General features: G+C 43.0%; 1 protein-coding gene across 4 annotated transcripts; it reads right to left on the reverse strand.

Annotated features, from left to right (window-relative positions):
- Positions 1-274: 274 nt before the first annotated feature.
- ERLIN2 (ER lipid raft associated 2) lies at positions 275-22156 on the reverse strand. 4 transcript variants are annotated; one of them, XM_007516690.3, is made up of 12 exons: positions 22066-22156; positions 20335-20456; positions 18431-18512; positions 16673-16719; positions 14700-14761; positions 14420-14545; positions 9338-9411; positions 9089-9147; positions 8504-8595; positions 7544-7633; positions 5462-5541; positions 275-4571 (listed from the first exon to the last, which is right to left on the reverse strand). In XM_007516690.3, the coding sequence occupies exons 2-12, from the start codon at positions 20439-20441 to the stop codon at positions 4371-4373; spliced, it is 1020 nt and encodes a 339-aa protein (XP_007516752.1). In that variant the 5' UTR covers positions 20442-20456; positions 22066-22156; the 3' UTR covers positions 275-4370. The 4 variants fall into 4 exon arrangements, with proteins under 4 accessions (XP_007516752.1, XP_016040869.2, XP_060038690.1 ...); XM_016185383.2 differs by lacking the exon at positions 22066-22156 and adding an exon at positions 21412-21598; XM_060182707.1 differs by lacking the exon at positions 22066-22156 and adding an exon at positions 20531-20747.
- Positions 22157-22436: the final 280 nt, after the last annotated feature.

A 22436-nucleotide genomic window follows, 5' to 3' on the forward strand; every position in this document is an offset into this window, starting at 1 on the left:
GAAACTTTTTTTGGATAGAGACAGAGAGAAGTTGAGAAGGAGGGGCATAAGAGAGATGCCTGTAGCTCTGCCTTATTGCTCATGAAGCTTCTCCCCTGTAGGTGGGGGGCCTGGGGCTTGAACCAGGATCCTTGCACATTGTAGTATGTGCACTCTACCAGATGTGCCACCACATCTGGCCCTGGCGTAACCTTGTATGCAGCTCATGAGATAGGGATGTTTTATTTCTTTATATATCACCTACCCTAACATTAACAACTGCTCAACTCCACTGTAATAAGAAAGTAATTGTTTTATTAAGTGAGACTGAAAATAAAACTAAGACATAAATTCACACATTTAGTGTTGCTCAGAATAGTTCTTCAGACAATTAATCCAGCACACTATTCACAGTGAATAATATAATAGATAGCATTTTCAGTTACAAAGGGGTCATTAAGTTCTTGGGGCTTTTTGAAAACGAGTCAATCACTAGTTTATACAAAAGAGAAAACAACAAAAGGAACAGTGATACAAACATGAAATGACTACCTGGTACTTTTACATGGAGGCTAGAAGAACTAAAGAAACAATGGCTGAGTACATTCATATCACATAGTTGCCTTTTTACTACGAGACATTTTATCCTTAATCAAATTTAGGTAAATCAGCAAATAGAAGGATCTTAATATATTTACTCTCTGTAAATGGTAACATTACCAGTGTTGAAAGACACATCCATAGAAACTGCAACAGATTATTTATAAAACATTTTTTTTCTTTTTAGAGGGGAGAATGCATGATTAGGCAAAAAGACTTTCCTGCCTGTAGTACTGAGGTCCCAGGTTCAATCCTTTTTTGGTGCTGGAGATTAGACCCAGGGCCATGTATATGTGAAGCATATGCCCTACCATGAAGCCCTTCCTGATCCCAATGTCTACTTCTGTTTTGATTGCTATAGTTTTTTCACTGATGCTGTTCATTTCAACTATCTGTTCGTCAGATAAAAATGAACCAACTTTGAGGCATTGGGTGGTGGTGCACTGGTTGAGCACACATGCTAAAATGTACAAGGCCCAGAGTGCAAGCCCCTCCTCCAACCTGCAGAGGGGGAAGCTTCATGAGAAGTGAAGCAGGGCTGCAGGTATCTGTTTTCTCTCCCGTTGTATCCCCTTTCCTCCTCAATTTCTCTGTCCTATCAAATAAAATAAAATTTAAAAATATTTAAAAAGCAGTGGGCTTGTAGTGCTGGTATGAGCCCCAGTTGATAACCCTGGTGGCAAAACAAAACTAAACCAAACAAAACAAAAACTTTGGCTTCCTTGCAAACATTGTCATTATTTTAAAAAGTTATTTAAAAAAAAGTATTAAGTATGAACCACTTCTACAAAATTTAATGAGTCAGAAATATTCAAGGTGATTTTCCATGGGAAATGTTAAAACAAACAAACAAAAACCTATTTAAAAATGTTATTTTGATAGAAGTTCCATTTATAAATAGCAGCCATGACTTTATTGCCTACCAAATTGCAGGTGGTCACATTTTACATGTTTAGGATTCAAATGTTTTAAGATGTGATTTTTCTGGCAGATGTTAAAGTCTGACACACATGCATAGGAAGTAGCTGAGTTTCATGGTATTATACAGGCAGGAACTGAAAACCACTGAATTTAAACTAATGGGTATTGTAATATTTACAGTTTTTGGTATTATTTAAAGAGAAAAAAACATTAACTTCAACAGAACAGTGCAGAAAGACTTAGGTCTATTGAAGTGTGTCAATCAATTGAAGTGTAAGGGACAAGGTATCACAGGTTAGGATGAGAGATAATTTGAAGAATCTGAGAAGTGGTGCTATTTATCTTTTGTTCCTTATCCTATTATAGAGAAGTGGTGTTGGGGGTAGGTAAGTGGCACCCGGGGTTAACCACAAACAGTAAGAAGTGCAAAGACCCGAGCAAGAATCCCAGTTCTCCCCACTGGGGTGTCACTTCACAAATGGTGAAGCAGGTCCACAGGTGTCTGTCTTTCTCTCTCCCTAACTACCCCTCCCCTCTCAATTTCTCTGCCTATCCAATAAAAAAAAAAAAGAAAGAAAAGAAAAAGAAAAAGCCAACCAGTATAGTGTAGGTAGGCTCTGAGCCCCAGCAATAACCCTGGAGGCAAAAAAAAAAAAAAGTAAAGAAAAAAAAAGAAAAAAGAGAAAGGAAAAAGGAAAAAAAGAGAAGTAGTGTTTTCTGAGGCTTAGGCAAATCAGAGTAGCTAGAGCAGACTGATAAGTAAACTGGGGATGCTGGACATGTCCTGTTGCTCCTCTCAAGTAACTAGTGGCATTGAAATGGGAGGGGTGAGTATATCTTAACAATGGATACCCTACACATTGCTCTAGGGAGACTAACCTGACTGCCTCCGATGCAGACTTCTCGGCACATTAAAGTCCATTCCTTCCAGGAACATTTGGCTCCTGCACCAAGTGTGTGACAAGAACCAGTGATTTGACAGAGATTTGAAATTCTAAGCACTAGAGTCAGACCAGAGAAGTGCACTGTTTGGATTAAGAGGAATCCAATGCCTGGGGAAACTAGCTGAACTCTTAAAAGCACAGGACTCACATGCCTTGGTTCGATCCCTGGAACTGGAGTGGTACTCTGGCTTTTTTTTTTTTTACTCATGTGAAAATTATTTATAGCACAGGAAGAACTAAAATAAATCTTTGGGGATTAAAAAAAAAAAAAGAATTCACACTTTGTTTTGTTCCTAGGTAGGCTGAATGCTTCCCAAATACCTGGACAAGCCCGATGAAGCAAGCTGATCCAAGTTCTGGGGTCACTTGAGAAACAACAAGTCTGGAAACTGGGCCAGAAATGAGGTGCCAGGAAATGTCATTTGTAGTTTCACTAAGGGAAGAGGGCTACAATGGGGATTTGGGTGAAAGAGGGGCAGCTAATACTAAGGCCAAACTTTAAAGCACAAATTGTCATGGGTAGTACCAACACATTCATAACTCCAGATAACAATTTAATACGGAGCTAGGTAGCTGACCCCATGTTCAATTCTACTTTCAGGATATAGGAAAACCTTACTTTATATTTGCTTTTCCCCATGCTGAATCTTGCAGGTTGACTCAACATTTTCTCAATTAGTAACGAAGAAAAAAAAAGAAGAAAAGAAAAGGAAAGAAAAGAAAATCTGACTGGATTTCGACGTAACTCCAACCCAGGGACTGGGTAGGGACCCTGACTTGTACCTATATAGTTCTCTATAGGTTTAACATTCAGTCTGACACCAGCTGTAGCTACCTGGAGGCCTGGGTTTAATGCATACCAGAGAACTGGTTCCGTTTATATCATTCTGTTAGAAAAATTCCCAGAGTGCACCACAGGCATTAATACTGGGAAATCTTTCGGATGATCCCCTTTCCTCTTTTAGAGGAACATTTCCTTCAACGTGGAAGCATAACAACAATAAGACACTTGATCTCAAGGAATATACATGGTCTGCCCAGCAGCTACGTCAATGATTTACAGATAAAATGGTCCCACTTCAGCAGCTATGAAGACACTTGAATTGTTTGTTCCTGTCTTCTTGATACTGAGTAGACCAATGAACAGATAGTAAAGGGAGGAAAACATCAAATCACAACAGAGTAGGTGGAAAGAAAAAAAATTTTTTTTTTTTTTAAAGAATTATGTTGTGGTGATCAAATCCTGACTCTGGAAATACAGTCAGAAACCACCACTCTTTAAGCAAGAAGGGCGGGAGATAGAAAAGCTTACAAAACCTAGCACCAGTTCTTCCTTATGAGGGCTCCAGAGAGAACAGCCCTGAAATAACTCATGTGTGCTGATAAAAAAGCCAGGAAAGCCAAACAGCTGTTTCTCCACAGCTCTACTGGCAAACATACAAGCACATATTTGCTCAGTTGCTGATACTCACCCATAGCATCTCCCAGTGTGGAGGCAGGGGTGAGAGCTGGACCACATTTTTCCCAAGTAAGGGAAACTGAATCATTTGAAGGCAGTACCCTATATATTTCTCCCCTTCCTTGATAACAATCCCAAGTTAAGTAAGCTTCAAAGGGTTAAAATTAGTGTCTGGAGGTCCAAGGTTTATAAATCCTTACAGAAGACATATGGCCTGTTTCTCTGAAAAAACAAGACAAAAAAACCCCACCCAAATCAGCAAACCCCTCCCCCCCCTTCGTGAATGGGAATAGATTTCAGTCCATTTCTTCTTTTTTTTCACCACAGCATGTGGAAGAGAGTCAAAGAAGATGCTGTGTGTGTGTGTGTGTGTGTGTGTGTGTGTGGGTGGGGGGGACACCCTGGCTCATCATTAAAAAATAAAGAATTCTTGAAGTGTCATTTGAAAAACTTTGTGTTTTTCTTCTTCAGTTCTCCTCAGTGCCTGCCTCCAAGGGCTCATCTTCTAAGTCAAGTCTCAGTTTGCCCGCTAACCCCTCAAACTGCTTGCCCAGACCGCTTGCAGAGTCCATGAACATGTTAGGGATGTCTTTGCCAAAGTAAATCTTGCTGTTGGAAGCAATTGCCTTGTACTTCATCAGCTGCAGATACTCAGGGGTCAGCTTTAGCTGTAAGAAAGGAAAAAGGACTCCGGTGGAGCCAGCTGAGAGCAAACTGTGTGGTGCTTTTTCACATGGAGGGCAGTTCTGTCAGAGAAATATATTGTTGGGGGACCAGGTGGTGGCACACCTGGTTGAGTGCACATGTTACAATGCGCAAGGACCCAGGTTTGAGCCACCAGCCCCCACTTGCAGGGGGAAAGCTTTGCAAGTGGTGAAGCAGTGTTGCAGGTGTCTCTCTGTCTCTCTCCCTCTCTGTCTCCCCCTTCCTCTCAATCCTGGCTGTCTATCTAGTAAATGAAGATAATAAAATAATAATAAAAAAAGAAGTATGTTGTTGTAGCCTGTCTTCCCCCCACCCCTCATCATTACACTAGTTACAAGGTAACACTTTCCAAGTCAAAGCACCCTCAGACCTTCCAAGCCAGAGTTGCCATGCTTAACATCAATATAGAACCAAAATGATACCCTGTGAAGACATGCTAAGGAGGGACTGGTGGATGGCCTGTCCCACAGAGAGTGCACGATACTACAACCAAGGACTGGGGTTTGAGCCCCAGAACATGTCACAGAAGCATCTGAGGGTAAGGGGGGCCCTTATAATTGGTGGAGCAGCAAAGAAAAAACAAACACACAAAATAAAAACACAAATGCCAGCAGGAGCGAGCAGTGGTGTCGTGCAGGCACTGAGCCCCAGTGATAACCCTGGTGGCAATAAATGGGGAGGGAAGGACTTGTCTCACAAAGCTCAGGATGCATCAATTCTGGCCATCAGGGTCTCCGAGTACTGATGGGTCACTCAATACTGTTACTCAAGTAACATAATTTCAAATCCAAATATACCTTCCTTTCAGATAAGCAAACTCTGGCATTCTCACCAGGGGACACTGGGCCTTTACCTTATTTGCTTCGGCTATTTTCATAGCAGTATAACATTCAGCATCAGCTTTTGCCTTCTCTCGGGCCAGAAATGCCGCATCTGCGGGTGGGGGTGGGGGGCGGAGAAGGCAGTGAACAGAAGAAACACAAACCCAATGGGGCAAACCCCCAAAGTGCAGTGTTAGCAGAAGACCGTGTCTGGCCCCAGAGGCCTTCCCTTACTGGCTTCTGCAACCTTGGGGAGATTGTTCTTTTTTCTCTGTGCTTTGGTTTCCTCATCTATGAAATGGCTGAAAAGTGTCTTTTTGTTTGTTTGTTTCCTATTTCGCAAATTGTGAAAGGCAATAGAACTGAAAAGGGCTAGTATCTCTCTTCGGGATGGGTCATGAGTCAGTCGCTGTGCTGCTATCAGGGAAGCTGCTGCTTCCACCTGCTTCCTTCATCTGTAGTTCCACACTTGGGAAGAAAGGTGGGACCCTGCCTCAACCTCTGGTTTCAGAGTTCTCCACCACAGCCCTCTTCTGGGATGCAGCAAAAATAAGAGAATCCCAAAGACTGAATAGAGCCAGAGGTGGATCCACCCTAGAACTAAAGAGCATGAACATAAAACATTAATGTCAAGTTTCCCACTTAATTTCCACCAATTATTTCAAAAAGGTTCTAATTAGCCAGGCTTAAGCTGGCACAGCTCTAAGAGAATTACATGCACGGTCCAGACCAAAACCAGTTAGGAGATTAAGACTTAGCTAAGCTTCCACTATGCAAGCAATACATTCCCTTAAGCTGCGGAAGCTGACTTTGTTAAAATGAAGCAAGGTTTTCCATATTTACTGCCCTGTCTGGGGAGTGAGGCCAGTTGAGTAATGCTGGTTGTGCAGAGTCTGGAGAGAAAGGCTGGCCTGTAGGTGGGCTCAGTACCTGGGTGTGGGGAGTTTGCAGGTTGGTTGGAATTGTGGCTGCAAGTGGCTGACTCAACTGGCAGTATGTATTCATAAGAAATAAAAATGAGCTGTTTTGCCAGGAGATCCCTAATGAGGAGCTTTTGGCCTGTTGAATCCTAATTAGGTTTATTATTATTATTAGACTGTTATTATTTTACCAGAGCACTGCTCAACCCTGGCTTATGGTGGTACTGGGGAACTGGACCTGAAATCTGGAGCTTGAAACTTCTGGTGCTTCAGGCATGAAAGTATAAGCTGTCTTATTCCCCAGGATAATCAGTTTTAATTTAATTTTTTTTTTTTTTATGAGAGAGGAAAAAAAAATCAATGCATCACTCTACCATGCATGGAGTTCTCCTTGTTTTGTTTTGCTTGGCCTCTCATGTGATGCCAGGTATTGAACCCAAGTCCTCAAAAATGCAAAGCATGTACTCTAAACTACTAAGTCGGCTCTCCAGTCCCTCAGACTTTTAACTCAACAGGGTCCGTGCAAAACTGACTGGCCTCAACTAGGCAGAGCATTGTGGCCTGATGCTGGGCTCTGAAGTTCTATTTTTTTTAGCTTCAAATTTGCTTGACAGAAGGCACTACATAAAGGAAGCGCAGGTGGTGCGGATGATGTGAGAGCTAAGGAGCAGAGGACTGAAGGCAAATGATACTAGAAAAGTTGGGAAAGAAGGCACAGCCCTTCAGGGGGTGTCTTATTCATACTTGGTTTAGTATGTCTAGGGACTCTGAGAGCAGGGGGGTTACGGCCAAATCTGTGGTGTTCACTGACTTCTGAGGAGGAGGAGGACTGTAAGGCACGAGGGAAAGCTGTTTTAGCATAGCTTCTCCATCTGTTTCCATTACCAGAGTTTCAGGGCATCACAGACAATGTGATTCCCATTTTCTCATGCCTGGTGTATGTATACAGTACACAACTGTACACAAGTAACATTTGTTGAATGAATAAATGAATGTCTTCTGGAGAGAAAATTGGATTTTAACCTGGTTAGAATGTCTCCCAAACTTGAGTCAAAGTGCAGAGAAAAGGTGATATCCTCCCAAATTATGTCCCCTTAGAACAGAGACTAAAGTGTCAAGGAACTAAACTTCTCACGCTTTTGACATCAAGTGGGATCTGAAGGAAACTCAGGCATCAATCTCCCTTCTGCTCACCTTCAATTTCTGAAATCTTCTTCTCAGTCTCCTTCTCCATCACCTTCTGGCCATAGGTGATTTCGGCCACCTGAGCCACTTTTTCTGCCTCTGTATTAATAAAGTTGAAAAAAGGTTTGGATTCGGATATTCTGCAAGTATGACTATATTTGCCTTTCTCTCTGGTAGGAGTCTCTGGTGCATGGGAGTGGCAAGCTCTGATGGAGAGCCGTGGGGGACAGAGGGCAGAGTTGGAATGTGCTCACGTAAACAGTGTCCTGCCATCAGCATGGGACAGTGACTGGGAGACTGGCCCCAAGGCGGGTGGGGGGAGTATTACTTCTCTGATGAAAGTGAGGCACAATCACTAACCTTTCTCTTAAGTCTCAAGAGGATTTTCCCCAAAGGAATATTTTTAAGAAATAAGGTAATCTCTAAAAAGTTTCTTTCTGCTACTTTACTGAGCAGTCAGGTTTGTTACTGATAGTCTAGTATAGTGATTAGCAACCCAAATTCTAGGGTAGAGTCCCTGAATTTGAACCTGTTCCCCCACTTACTTGCCACAAAACTTTGGGCACATTATTTAATTGTTCTGAACTTCAGATTATACTATGGGATTAATGGTGGTACCTGTCTCACCCAGTGGTTAAGAGGAGTGAGGCCATATACAAGGGCTCGGCAAAACACATAGCTCATGGGCATTGCTCAATAAGTGTTAGCTATTACTGTTAAGAATTAAAAATTAGCTAGAAAAGCTCCTTTCATTTAAGGGATATGTGGAAACTCAGTACTCATGACCTCCGGCCATGAGCCGACCAGTTAAGCTTGGTTTCTGGAAGCACAGATGCCACACCAGCAGGTGGCAGCAGTCTAGAGGATCTGGAGGGTGCTGTGGCCTAAGTGTCCCTGAGGCTTCCTTGCACCTTTCCCACTGTCCCAGCCTTTCTGCCTTGAAAAGGAATCCCAGAACTATGCTCAGACCAATGAGGGCCTTCTTCCGCTCAGTCTCAGCCTCCTTCTCCACCACCTTCTGCTTCTGGGCTGCAATGAGCAGCTTTGTCTTCTCGCTTTCCCTGAGGAGGAGAGAAAAGCATGTACCTGTGAAGTCGCTTTGCAGTTCTCTAGAGGAGCCAAACTCCTGCTGAGGCAAAACATTTTTTTTTTTTTAACTCCTCCTAGAAGGCTGTTCAATGTCCCAGGTAAAAATGGATCTACAGCAGACAGTAATGTGGCTCTCTTTTACTCTCCAAATAACTCATTTGTGGGAAACAAAGCAGACATTAGTGTGGCAAAGTACACATGCTTAGCCATTTAATCATCTTTTCCTCTTCTTTGCCATGAAATATGACATACAAACAAAGCCCACTGGCCTTTTTAAAACCAGCACTGCTCAACCATAGCTATGAAGCCCAGGTGACTGCCACACTGCTTCATCTTTCGGTCCAGTGGGCTGTAACAAGTATCTAAGAAGGAGGTAAAAGTCTGGCAGCACTTTGGTTAACTCAGGGCTGTGATGAGGTGGGAGAAAGTGGTGGCCATCACTGCTGCCTCAGAGGGGATACTCACATGAGCTCATAGTTTCTACGAATAGCCTCGGGTATATTGGGCTTCGTGACTCGCACGGCCTGGAGAAAAGATAAGGATAGCACTAATGGGGAGGTGAGGGTAGTAAGGGAAACAAACAGCTCCCCTGGCCCTTGATCTACCCACACAAAAAGGACAGCTCTTAGGGGAGGGGATGTACCTTCATGAGACAGGGGAAGGGGTGCCAGGGGGGTCACTCAGGGGAGGGGCTCCCACTGTGGCAATGCTTACTTGGATGACAAGACCTGGGGCCATGGAGGTCAGGTCTTGTTGCAAAGCCAACTTGAGATTTTCATCAATCTGATCTGGAATCAAGAAGACCGAAAAAGTAGTTGTTACATTTTTCTAGGTAGGATGAAGGAAAATATAGGGGTAGGATACAAGTTAAAGCACCAGCTCAAGATGTTTCTGTAGAATGAATGGATAAAGAAGTTGTGGGATTCAATGTATTCAATGGAACACTACTCTGTAATTAAAAAAAAAAGATGAGGTTGCATCATTTGAAACACAATGGATCAAACTGGCGGTGGTTATGCTACATGAAAAAAGTAAAGAGGTGAAGGATAACTACTGGATGACTTTGTTCACATGTGGAATATAGGTGATGTAAAACAAATGAACTTGTGGGGCCCGGTGGTGGCATACCTGGTAGAGTGCACATGCTACAGTGTGCAAGGACCTAGGTTTAAGGTACCATGGGGGTGGGGGAGCTTCACAAGTAGTGAAGCAGTGCTGCAGGTACCTTTCTCTTTCCCTTTTTTTTTTTTTTTTTTTTTGCCTCTGGGGTTATTGCCGGGGCTTGGTGCCTGCACTATGAATCCACTGCTCCTGCAGGCTATTTTTCCCCATTTTGTTGCCCTTGTTGTCATTCTTGCTACTGTTGCCATTGCTGTTGTTGGATAGGACAGAGAGAAATGGAGAGAGAAGGGAAAGACAGAGAGGGGGAGAGAGAAAGATAGATACCTGCAAACCTGCTTCACCGATTGTGAAGTGACCCCCCTGCAGGTGGGGAGCCGGGGGCTCAAACCGGGCTCTCTGCACTGGTCCTTGCCTTTTACGGCATATGAGCTTAACTGCTGCGCTACCCTCTCTTTCTTTCATCTCCCTTGTCCTTCTTGATTTCTGTCTCTATCCAGTAAATAAATCACAAACAAACAAAACTAAATGAAGTTGCAAAAAAAAAAAAAAAAAAAGTAACCGGGAAGCTGGGCGGTAGCGCAGCAGGTTAAGCGCACATGGCGCAAAGCACAAGTGCCAGTGTAAGGATCTCGGTTTGAGCCCCCAGCTCCCCACCTGCAGGGGGGTTGCTTTTCAAGCTCAGAGCAGGTTTTCAGGTGTCTATCTTTCTCTCCTCCTCTCTGTCTTCCCCTCCTCTCTCCATTTCTCTCTGTCGTATCCAACAACAGCAATAGCAACAATAAAATCAACAAGTGCAACAAGAACAACAAAATGGGAAAAATGGCCTCCAGGAGCAGTGGATTTGTAGTGCAGAGGCACCAAGCCCCAGCAATAACACCGGAGGAAAAAAAAAAAGTAACTAACCATCTCTTGGACTGCGAGAACTACAGTGGCTCTGGGAGCAGGGTACAGAACTCTGGTGTAGGATGTGGTGACTTACAATTTTGTAAAACTCTGTAAAATTGAAAAAAAAAAATCTGTTAGGCAAAAGGCCAGAGTAGAGTTCATCTCAGAGCCTCAAAATTGAAAGATGTTCTGTAAGACATCAGAGCAACAGACTGCCAGTCCCTTTACATCGGATAGATGTGAAAGTAATCTTTTTCCTATGGCCTCAACATGTCACCACCTAGATTGCTAATAATATTAACGCTGCCCTAAGTGGCACTGAGCTTCAAAAAGAACAAGAATAAAGTCTAGCACATTTCCTTGAGTCAGGCAGCAGTCTGTCGCTAGACAATAACAGCAAAAGGAGGGACACTTCAGTTTTCATGAAGGCAGAAGAAATGACTATGTTGGGAATTCTAAAGAGAGCCAAGCCAATTACCAATTTAGTAATTTTATAAGTTTATAAAAAAAAAAAAACAGACTCTGACTTCAAGGAAAGCCCAAAGGAGAATATTTCCATTGGGAACTCCATCAAAAAACACAAGGGAGAAGCGAAAACTTACAGTGCTGGAGACGAGCCCAAGTCTTTTGATGTGTTGTTTGTTTTGGTCCTGATTCCTCTGACTACAATTCACATGTGAATCATTTCACAGGAAAGAGTAGGGAGAGCTAGAACTGATCTCCCTTTTAGCTGTGATCCTAAAAGAGCAGCACCAAGGTTGCCTTCCTTGGTCTGGGTCTTCATAATCCTCCGTCCTGCTCTATACCCGCCACATCCTCAATAAATTCTTGTGAGGGTGCTGAGAAAAAGACTCTGTGAAACCTGGAAGGAACACCTCAATGGAATCAACTCCTTTTTGGTTAGCTGCCAGTAAGTGGTTATTCTCAGTCACTTCTGAGGAGGAGCAAGTCAAACTCATGCCTTTTTTTTTTTTTTAAATATTTTATTTATTTTCTCTTTTGTTGTCCTTGTTTTTCATTGTTGTAGTTATTGTTATTGATGTTGTCGTTGGACAACAGAGAGATGTTGTTATTGATGTTGTTGTAGGACAGAGAGAAATGGAGAGAGGAGGGGAAGACAGAGAGGAGGAGAGAAAGATAGATACCTGCAGAGCTGCTTCACCTCCTGTGAAGCGACCCCCTTGCAGGTGGGGAGCCAGGGGCTTGAACTGGGGTCCTTGCTGGTCCTTGTGCTTTGCACCACATGCGCTTAACCCACTGTGTTACTGCCTGACTCCCCTAACTCATGCCTTCTATAGACACTCAACCCAGAGTCCAGAAATTTCAATTTCATGTCACAACATGCATCTACTTAAACCAGTGAAGAAAATCATGCAATCATGATTCTGAGAAGAAGGTAAGGGAAGAATCTTCCATGTTCAAGGGACAAGGTTAAAGTCATCAGTCCCTTTCTTCTGAATACCAATGGGTTTTAAACAAAACTGCTTGCCAGCAAGCCTGGAAAACAATTAAAAAAAGAAAAAAAAAAGTTCCAAACCAAGTACACACTTTCTAGCTCTTCTGAAACTATGCTTCACTGAGCTACCAAATTCATTTATAAGATTTTAAGTTTTCTAAGGCAAAACACTTTCTAATTTAATTTTCTCTTCATAGGAATTAAAGACCTTTTGTCTTTTGTTGAAAATGCTTTGAAATGTTCATTTAATGACACAAGCCCTGCAAAAATGGTGAGATAAAGAACTGATATATTTTATAAAGTTTACCAGTTTGAGGTAAGAAAATCAGTAGCAAAGTTACCAAATTATTTCTTAAAAATACACACAGAGTCTGAACTCTTATCAAATGAATTTAGATTCATTCATCTTCTACTATAGAAAAATTACAAGTGGGGCTGAGGAGATAGCATAATGGTTATGCAAAAGACTTTAGTGCTAGAAGCTCCAAGTTCCCAAGTTCAATTCCTAGCACTATACACCAGAGCGTAGTAGTGAAAAACAAAAGTGATTCTCAAGTTTTACACATAGTATGAAAGGCTGTTTGTTTAATTAAGATCATTGGCAGTATTAGTAATTCCTCCTTCTGTTGGCTCTAAAGAATGTTTCAACTCAGAAACCTTTTTATAAAAATTCCTAGGAAAAACCATGATCTCATCTTAGTATGAAGACTAGTGTAGGGAGGGGGTAGATAACATAATGGTCATGCAAGAGGCTCCAATGTGCCAAGTTTAATCCCCCTGTAATTTTACCTGGAATTTTTTTTTTTTTTTTTGTCTCCAGGGCTATAACTGGGGCTCTATGCTAGCACTACGAGCTTTCTTTGCTGCTTGTAAAGCATCCTCCCTGCAGGTGGGGAACCTGGAGCCTTGAGTGGGTCCTTGTGCTTAGTACTATGTGTGTTTAACTGTGTACACCACTGCCTGGGCTCCCATCGCCCCTACCTCTGTACCACCATAAGCCAGAGCTAAGCAGTGCTTTGGTTAAAAAAAAAAAAAAAAAAGAAAGAAAGAAAAAGGAAAAAAGAAAAAAAAAGCAAAACTAGTTGTATCAGTATGACATTGGAATAAAAATCATACAAGTGGATGTTTGTGAAGGCATGTCAGCTTTCTTTTGCTTAATATAAACATGGTCAGTATTTTCTCATTTAACTTTAACTTTATATGTCTATATTACTATAGTGAACTATTGGGAAAGTCAGGATGCATTTTTGCATAGAAAATCAGGAAAATATGTCATGACTTTCCTGACAACCCAATATATTATGATTTATTTCTGTCATCAGTAGGGTTCTACTGCTCCAAACTGAATTCTTCCAGTAGAGTAAGTCAGAGAAAGATCAAGAGCAGGAGAAAGAGATGACAACAGTCACGTTTCTCCCATGTGGTGTACTAGGCACTCAAACCTAGGTCATGGGTATGGGAAAGCAGGCACCTTCCAGGTGTCTATCTTCTGTGAATATTCATATTCAGAAACTCTACATACATGAGGTCTGGAGGCTAGAAGCGTTACCATAGGACTGAAGCTCAAACCGAGTTGTGCTCATGACCAAGTAAGCACACTAAATGAGCTACCTTGCCAATCCTAAAGCCCTTATCTTAAGATGAGATGGTTGGGCTGGATTATCTCTAAGGGTCTTCAAAAACTGACTTTGTGTCTTCAGAGAATCATGGGAACACATTTCCATTCCAGTCCCTGATTTAGGCCAGAAGTAAACCCTCGAGCTCACTGCTATTCCTGTGCCCAGAGATCAACTACTCTAACAATGTTCTGTCATTTCCTAAGAGTTCTCTTTAGGATCAGTTTCTGACCTTGGATTCTTTTCTTTTCTTTTTCTCCTCTTTCTCTTTCTTTCTCTCTCCTTCCTTCCTTTCTTTCTCTCTCTCTCTTTTCTTTCTTCCTTCCTTTCTTTCTCTCTCTCTCTCTTTTCTTTCTTCCTTCATCCCTCCCTTCCTTCCTCCCTTCCTCTCTCTCTTTCTTTCTTTCTTTCTCTCTCTCCCTCTCTCTCTCTCTTTCTTTCTTTCTTTCTTTCTTTCTTTCTTTCTTTCTTTCTTTCTTTCTTTCTTTCTTTCTTTCTTTCTTTCTTTCCCAGAGCACTCATCAGCTCTGGCTTATGGTAGTACTGGGGACTGAAGCTAGGACTTTGGAGTCTCAAGCATGAGACTCTGTGCATAGCTATTATGCTCTCTACCCTTGCCCAGCCTTGGATTCTTCAATACTTCTGCCCATTCATACCTTCCAAGCACATGGGAAGCAGGGCTACAAAGTGTACAATGGCCAGAAGAGATGTGCTTACCGAATAGCTCAATGTAGACCTCCTGAAGTGTATGAACGCTGCAGAACTGGTTCAGCTCATGGTGGATCTTGTTGAAGATGAGGGCCTTGTCATAGTCGGCAGTATAGTTCTTCACTATATCATACACTGGAAGGAAGGGTGGGGGAGTGTGGAATGGAAAAGGCAGGACTCAAAAACTTTCTGTGATATAGGAGTTCGTCTTCCCTGAGGTGCTGAGGAAGACATCAAGTGGCATGCTGGGGAAAGTAAGCTGGTGTAGGGGTGAATTGTACTACCATACCTGCATTTGGGACCAGGAAGTTCACCACTTCAATTCTATCAAAGTAGATCATCACACCACCACTATTGAATGAAGAATGAACAGAAAAGTCACTAACAGGCTCTGAATCAGTGATGACATAAGACATATGACTTGGCTGAAGTTTATGGGAGGCTAGAAGGCATTTCAGACCACTAAGTAGGATATCTTTAGAGTATATTTCAAAACACTGAGAAATCATGCCTTCTAAACATCTCTGTGACATTAACTAAAAAAATATTTATTAATGAGAGAAGAGGGTGGGGGAGAGAGAAAACCAGAGTATTACTTTGACATATGTGAAGCCAAGGATCAAACTTGGGACCTCAGCCTTCAGAGTGCAATGCCCTTTCCACTGTACTACCTTCAGGCTGTCCTCTAAACACTTTAGCAAGTATTCCTTAAGAATAATGACCTACTCCTTCACAGTTACAACACTATTCTCAAATATAAGAGGTTACCAATAATTCCTTAACATCACTTAAAACTCAGGTCTTCTTCAGATTTCCTCAATAGTTCATTTTCTTAAACAAAAATTTATTTATTTATTTATTGGACAGAGAGAGAAATTGAGAGGGGGAGTAGGAGATAAAGAAGGAGAGAGACAGAGAGACACTTGCTGCACTGCATCACCACCAATGAAGCTTTCCCCCTGTAGGTGTGGACTTGAGGGGGAAAAGCTTTCCCCCTGCAGGGGCTTGAACCTGAGTTCTTGCGGATTGTAGCACATGTGTTCTACCAGATGCTTTTATGGACTGAATTATGGCCTCCAAAATCCAGATGTTGAAACTATTCCCCCAATGTGACTATATCTGGAGACAGGTCTCTTAATGAAGTAATGAACATTAAATAAGGATATAAGGGTGGGAGCCTAATTCAAGTGGACTGATAAAAGGCAACACACCAGAGAACTCTTTTTCTTTTCTTCTTTTCTTTTAAAAACTTTTTTATTTATAAGATGGAAATACTGACAAGGTCATAGGATAAGAGGGGTACAATTCCACAGAATTCCCACCACCAGAACTCCATATGAGAACTCTTCTTCTGCATGCATAGATGGAAGGCCATATGAGGACACAGAGATGCCATCTACAAGCTGAGAAAAGGCAAACGCTAGAAGAAGAAGCTGGGAAAAGAAGCTGTACCAGAAAATAATTCTGCTGGGGGCTGGGGAGGTAGCAGAATGGTTATGGAAAAAGACTCTCATGCCTGAGACACCAAAGGTCCCAGGTTCAATCTCTAGCACCATCATACACCAAAGGAAAGTATATATATATGAAATTGATTTTGGATTTTGCACTTCTAGACCTGTGAGAAAGTAAATTTCTGTTAAGCTGCTCAGTCTGTGGTATTCGCTTATGGCAGTCCAGACTTGACTATATACTTCTTATGTTGTTTAAAGTTACTAATATTATTTTGGAACCAGATTCTACTCAATGCATTTGTCTTTTAAGTCTTTTTCCAACTCAACACCCCCTTCAAACACAATGACTCTGTGATGAAATCAGGTCAGGTATCCTGAGTGATCCCCTAAGGCTGAATTTGTGTTTCTTCATGGTGTTGTGAACTTTGTTCTCGTATCCTACTCTAGATCTTTACTTGTTAAGTTGATGACTATATGTAGTACACGCTTTGGATTTTCTGTCCTTAAGATCTCCCCCTACCTTCAAGACATTCTTCCTACTTAGTTAAGCTTATGTTCCTTTATCATGTTATTTATCTACTAAAATCCATTGTGGACTTTTACATGAAAAATAAAAAACAAAAAAACACCACAAAACTTCTAACACCATTCAAGGCTCTTCTGAACCTGTCTTTTATGTTTTTTCTCTAGTCAACTCATTAAAGTAGAACAGGGGGACCTGGAGGTAGGAACCTTGGTAGAACCACTAAGGGATACCTCTTTTTCACTGTCTCTTATGATAGTCACCCAGCTCTTATTCTGTGTATCTTACCTAGTCCCACAGGGCACATTCTTCACCTCGTCAGTCTGAAGTGTGGTCTGGAAATAAAGGAGGCACACAGTGCTATAACGTGGGTGGTAAACACAAGGTAAATGATTTTTTCAAACTCCAAGTGGCCTTGTCCATGAATACATTTTTTGGGTTCAGTTATACGTTTGTTAAGTATCTAAACCTCACCCAGTCCTCCTTACTTCAAAGATGTGAGACACACCAAGCATAGGCACCTACTTCAGCTTCACTGTGAGAGAACCACCATAATGTACAAAGCTGAGTAATAGTGGTTTAGTGAGAAAAGAAAGCCCCTGAAGGTATAAGATCTGTACTTACTGCTACCACTTCCATTTAATTCAGTTGACTTGAAATAGCAGATTCATTTAACCTGTCTCAGTCAATACATCCATAGCTCATTTACAAGATTACTGTCAGACTCAAATAAAATAATGTGGGTAAATGCTATACCTTACTTTGAAAACTGTAAGGTAAGGTAAATGGCTAAAGAAACTTTTAGAGAAAGTGCTGATAAAGTATCCCAGGATATTTTTCTGGGCCAATTTAAGAGTTATTTTATGAACCTCATTTTCCTTAGCTGGACAGACTTCAGATGGCTACTCTAAATTAGGCAGGCTTGAGGTTCGTCTTAACTAATTCTACTCCTAATTTACATGTCAGTACCCTCATCGAGTACAAGTTTTCTCTTCCCTCTCAGAAATTATATTCACATCTCCAAAGTTCAAATAAAAACCAGCAAATGACCATATTTTATTTTTTAGTTTATCATGGGAGTCTATGATTTAAAGCACATAGACAGGGAGCCAGATGGTGGTGAACCTGGTTGAGCACACACATTATAGTGCTCAAACAGGGTTCAAATCCCAAGTTCCCACCAACAGAAGGGAGGCTTCAAAGTGGTGAAGCAGTGCTGCATGTCTCTCTCTCTCTCTGTCTCCCACTTCCCTCTTGATTTCCCTGTCTCTATCCAAAATAAATAAATAAATAAATGATAAAGCATATCGACACACATACCCCAATTTTGCTTCTATAGATTCCCAACAGATGTTCCTCTACTACGTTTCTTGAAATGAAGAAATAATTCCAAGTTGGAGCTGATAGGTCATAGGAATGACCCCATTTAGCTATTTCAGCAATCTAAGAAAGCTCCAGATTAAATAGCCACAGTCTCACAGTGCCTCTCTCTCTCTCCCTTTTTTTTCTCTCTCTCTCCATACATACAAATTATCCTTAAATGGTTCTCTGTAAAGACATTATATTAATCCAATGGCTAAGTAATTTTCTTTCTGGTTTTTAAAAATTATTTTATTTACTTTTTTGGATAGAAATAGCCAGAAATTGAGAAGGGGAGATAGAGAGGGAGTGAGACACCTGCAGCCCTGCTTCACCACTCAGGAAGCTTTCCCCCTGCAGGTGGGGACTGGGGACTCAAGCCTAGGTCCTTGTGCACTATAACATGTGTGCTCAACCAGGTGTGCCACCACCTGGCCCCTTCTTTCTGTTTTTTTTTTTTTTTTTCCCCCAGAGATAGAGAGGGAGGGAGGGAGGGAATTAAAGAGACCACAGCACTGGAGCTATCTCCAATGTGGTGAAGGCTGGGTTAGAACCTGGGTCGTGCACATGGCAAAGTGGCACACTATCCAAATGAGCTATTTCATTTGACTAAATAATCTGAAATTATTCCTTAGTCAACACCCCATGCCTGTAGTCACCCAGTCACACTACACAAATCAGGTATACCTGCACAGACTTATATGATGTGATGAAAGGGAGCATGAGATGGAAACCAGGGCCGCTAGTGGAAGTCAGCAAGGCACCACCTCTGTAGAGAAGGAACAGAGAAATGTGTTCAGTTTGCAAGAGGGGTCTATTAGTTCAGTTTGGGTCAACTTTCTCTTCCACCTCATAAACGTATGATATGGAATTGCATATGCCAGAGCCATATTCACAGATCCCTTGGTCTCACTTTGATCCTATTATTTTATAGCAAGCCTGATGGTAAAGCATGAAACTAGTTTTCATGCTTTTGCAGTGAGAAGAGTAGGTACATAGTCTTAGCAGAACAATGACAGTAGAATCCCTACTTATACTCAAGAGAGGCCGTCTGTTTTGCTTTTTCATATCCATTGAGCTTTAAGCAGTCCACTAGTGCAGATAAACTCAGTAATATAGTTATCAACTAACTGTACCAATGTTAGACTTCAGTGACACAAACCACCAAAAGAATAATATTATGTATGCTTCATAATCATTTTAATATTCCTTTTGGCAGTAGAGTTGCCTTCCTAATCAGGTTGTATATATATGATAACAAAATTAAAAACCTATTTGGGGAAATATAAGCTGATGAAAGGGAAAAATAAAGAACAGAACCTAGTAAGAGGGTTAGAAGTTGCTATTGGGAATTCAAAAATAATCACCACAGGGAACATATTAAGAGAGGATTTGTAAAGGTTTAAAGCAAAAAAAATTTAAAAAAACCCAGGCTAAGGAGGGTGCTAGAAGGAGAGTAGCACATGATTTATAAGCACTTCTCTGCCTTACATTAAGAAGTCAAAGATACACTCCTTAACATGAGCAATAAAACAAACAGTGACATAATGATTCTTAGCCCAAGAACCATTACCCTAGAGCTTGAGATGTTATAAATCACCCTGAAGGCTCTCTTGCTTCCCCCTCTTGAAATGTTAGCTTGAAGACTCTGGTCTAAGTTAGCAGAACAGTTGGCATCAAGAACTTGAGAACATCTCAAGTTGGCATCAAGAACTGCACTCATCAGAGGTATCAGTTGTGGCAATAAGATGCCCAGTGGGATGCAGTAGAAAACAATGTCTTGGGTCTGGGTGGTGACATACCCAGCTAAGCACACACATTATCATGCAGAGGATCCAGGTTCAAACTCCTGGTTCCCACCTGCAAGAGGGAAGCTGCACAAGCAGTGAAGTACTGCAGATGTCACTCTGTCTCTCGGCCCCCTTTCCCTCTCAATTACTCTCCTATCGTTAGAAATAAATATAAAAAAAGAAAAAGAAAACAGTGTTTTTGGGATAATCTGCACTGATTTGCTTTAGGTTTTGTCTCTTTGTAAGAATTTCTCAGTCACACCATCAGCTTAGAATATTAATTTAACATACATGTATATATGTATTATATATACATATGTATATATAAATGCACATATACATTTATATATTTCCTTCCCAATGGTTGCTGACACAACATTTTATTTATGTATTTACTCTTTACTGCCACCATGGTTATTGCTGGGGCTGTGCCTGCAAGATAAATATTCCTAGCAGCCATTTTCCCTCTTATTTGAAAGGACAGAGAAATTAAGAAGGGAGAGAGATAGGGGTAGAGAAAGACAGACACCTGCAGCACTGCTCCATCGACTGTGAAGTTCCTCGCTCACCTCCCTACAGGTGGGCACTGAGGTCTTGAACCTAGGTCCTTGAGTATGCTGATATGTATGCTCAACTAGGTGCACCACTGCCCAGCTGCCCCTCACCCCAATTCTAATCTAAAAGGCATCTTCATTCAACAAAACATAAATACAGACATCCAGCAGAATCTTTGAAGCAGTGATTTTTTAGTAGAGATTCACTTAACAGGAAGTTGCAACCTTCTTACTGTCCCTGCCTTACCTGTAATATACCCCAATATGTCCCTCTTCTATCTTGTGCACTGATGAGAAGAGAGATGCACACAAAAAACTGGCAGCCACAGCCACGACTGCTCCCAATTGAGCCATCAGGGAACGTGTATCCTGAGGGGGAAGAGGAAAAAAAATGGAAAATATGTATGGGCTGACATATAGAAAAGCTATGACAGTTCTCTCACCAAGCCTGGCTCCCTGAAAGTGGCTCACTTCTAGCCTGCTGTATGTGAACATATGGCTAGATCTACAACTCTCTTCATCTTGCTCTCTCAGTCGACAGTCTCCTTCCGTAACTGTGGTTTTCTACTTCCCACCTCCTTGAAGCGGCTCCAGATGCAGCCGTGGACCAAGGGAGAAACCAGCGCCAAGTGAGCGTGGTCAGGACACAGCCTCCTTCCTCTTCCTGTTAAGGCGAGCAAGCGGGCTGTCACTGGGGAGGCTCAGACTAGTAGCGAGTGAGGGGTGGGGGCGGGAGGCAGCTGTAGCACGCTGGCCCAAATTACTGAGGATGTCAAATGACAGGCGGTTGTGGCTATGTAATTCTGGCCAGAGCCTCCCAAATCCTAATTGCTTTGCCATTTCAGAGGAAACCATTATTTAAGTCCTTTCAGATGCTGGAGTGAAGAGACAGCAATGTGAGCAGAGTCCCAACGTGGGAGATTCTCTGGCCTTTTCCTCCACAATCACCAAGGGCTTCAAGTGTGTGTGTGTCTGCCGGCCACTAAATCAATTAGACGGAAGCCAGTTGGACGGGCACACTGCACCTGTGTGTGTGTGTGTGTTTGTGTTTATGTGGGGGATCAGGCCTCTGAATCAACTAGATGGAAACCAGCCTCCCTCCCAGACTGGACAGACACACTGCACCTGAGTGTGTTGTCTGTCTGTCGGGCCTCTGAATTAATCAGACAGAAACCAGCCTCCCTCCCAAAACCTGGACAGACACACTACGTGTGTGTGTGTGTGTGTGTGTGTGTGTGTGTGTGTGTGTGTGTGTCTGTCGGGCCTCTGAATCAATCAGACGGAAACCAGCCTCCCTCCCACAACCTGGACGGACACACTGCACCTGTCCAAGTCTCCCAGCCTGTGCAGAGGGGACAGAAGGGTGTCTCTCCCCCCGCGCCCCACAGGGATGGGCAGACTCCGGGCTTTCGGATCCGGCTGCGTCGGCACGGAGATGAAAGAGACTTAGCATCTGGAGACTCATTTCCTAAACACTGAATGATTTTTTTTTGGGGGGGGGACCCCGATAGTAACTGACAGAGTTCACCGCCAGAGTCAGAACCCACAGGGGGCTTGACCCCCCCCCCCAGCTCCCCGGGGTCTCACAGCACCCGGCCGGGCGCAGGCATAGGCGAGGCGCTTATTATTAGTAGTATTATTGTTACTATTATTATTTTGAACGTGGTGGCCTCCAGCTACCGATCTGCAGCGGCGTCCTTTTTGCAAACGCGCCTCCTCCCCCGGGGCGTCCCCCTCTCGCCTCGAAGCCCCCTTTCCCCGTTCCCCGCGCGTCCCGACCGCCCCGGGCAGGGTCTCCCCGCGACCCCCTTCACTCCCGCCTTAGAGGGAAACGGGCACAATGGGCTTTGCTGTCACGCTCCATCCAGGGGTGGCTGAGCTGAGCTGAGAGAGAAGGAAGGAGGGAAGCTGGCAGGGAGGTGGCCGCGAGCAGCCACCGTGGCCTAAGCGAGCGCACGAAGGGGCGCGGGCCGCGTACCGGGTTGTCCCTCCAGGCGCTCCGTACACGTCCGAAGCCCCGTGCAACCGCAGAAACCGCCACACCCCTCGGCACGCTACTTCCTTTCGGGAACCTGTCGCTTAGGTGACGTCATCACTCCCCGCGAGAAGACCACGCCCCTTTCCTCCCCCCACCCCCGCCACCCCCGCCAGGAGGGGGCGCCCGCAAGTAGGACCCGGCCAGCAGGAGCTCGAGCTAGGATGTCACTCGCGTGCCGCTGCGGGGATAGGGGTGACCCGCGGGGGCAAGCGAGTGACTGCGGGTACGGATGCGGGTGGAAGGACCAAAAGTGCCGGTCTCGCTTTTTGCTTTGGAGTTTGCTTCGAATTGCTTTCTTGAGCAAAGCATAT

The sequence above is a fragment of the Erinaceus europaeus genome, chromosome 2 (assembly GCF_950295315.1).
Source record: "Erinaceus europaeus chromosome 2, mEriEur2.1, whole genome shotgun sequence".
In the NCBI taxonomy this organism is placed as follows: domain Eukaryota; kingdom Metazoa; phylum Chordata; class Mammalia; order Eulipotyphla; family Erinaceidae; genus Erinaceus; species Erinaceus europaeus.

What these genes read in the sequence shown, in the direction of transcription:
- ERLIN2 (XM_016185383.2), bottom strand. Translation starts at nt 21,552, where the DNA reads ATGAGTCTCCAGATGCTAAGTCTCTTTCATCTCCGTGCCGACGCAGCC. An exon ending in CATATTGGGGTATATTACAG is followed by an intron (nt 18,513 to 20,334) that starts GTAAGGCAGGGA and finishes CCTTCTCTACAG; the next exon opens with AGGTGGTGCCTTGCTGACTT. An exon ending in GGTCTACATTGAGCTATTCG is followed by an intron (nt 9,412 to 14,419) that starts GTAAGCACATCT and finishes TCTTGATTCCAG; the next exon opens with ATCAGATTGATGAAAATCTC.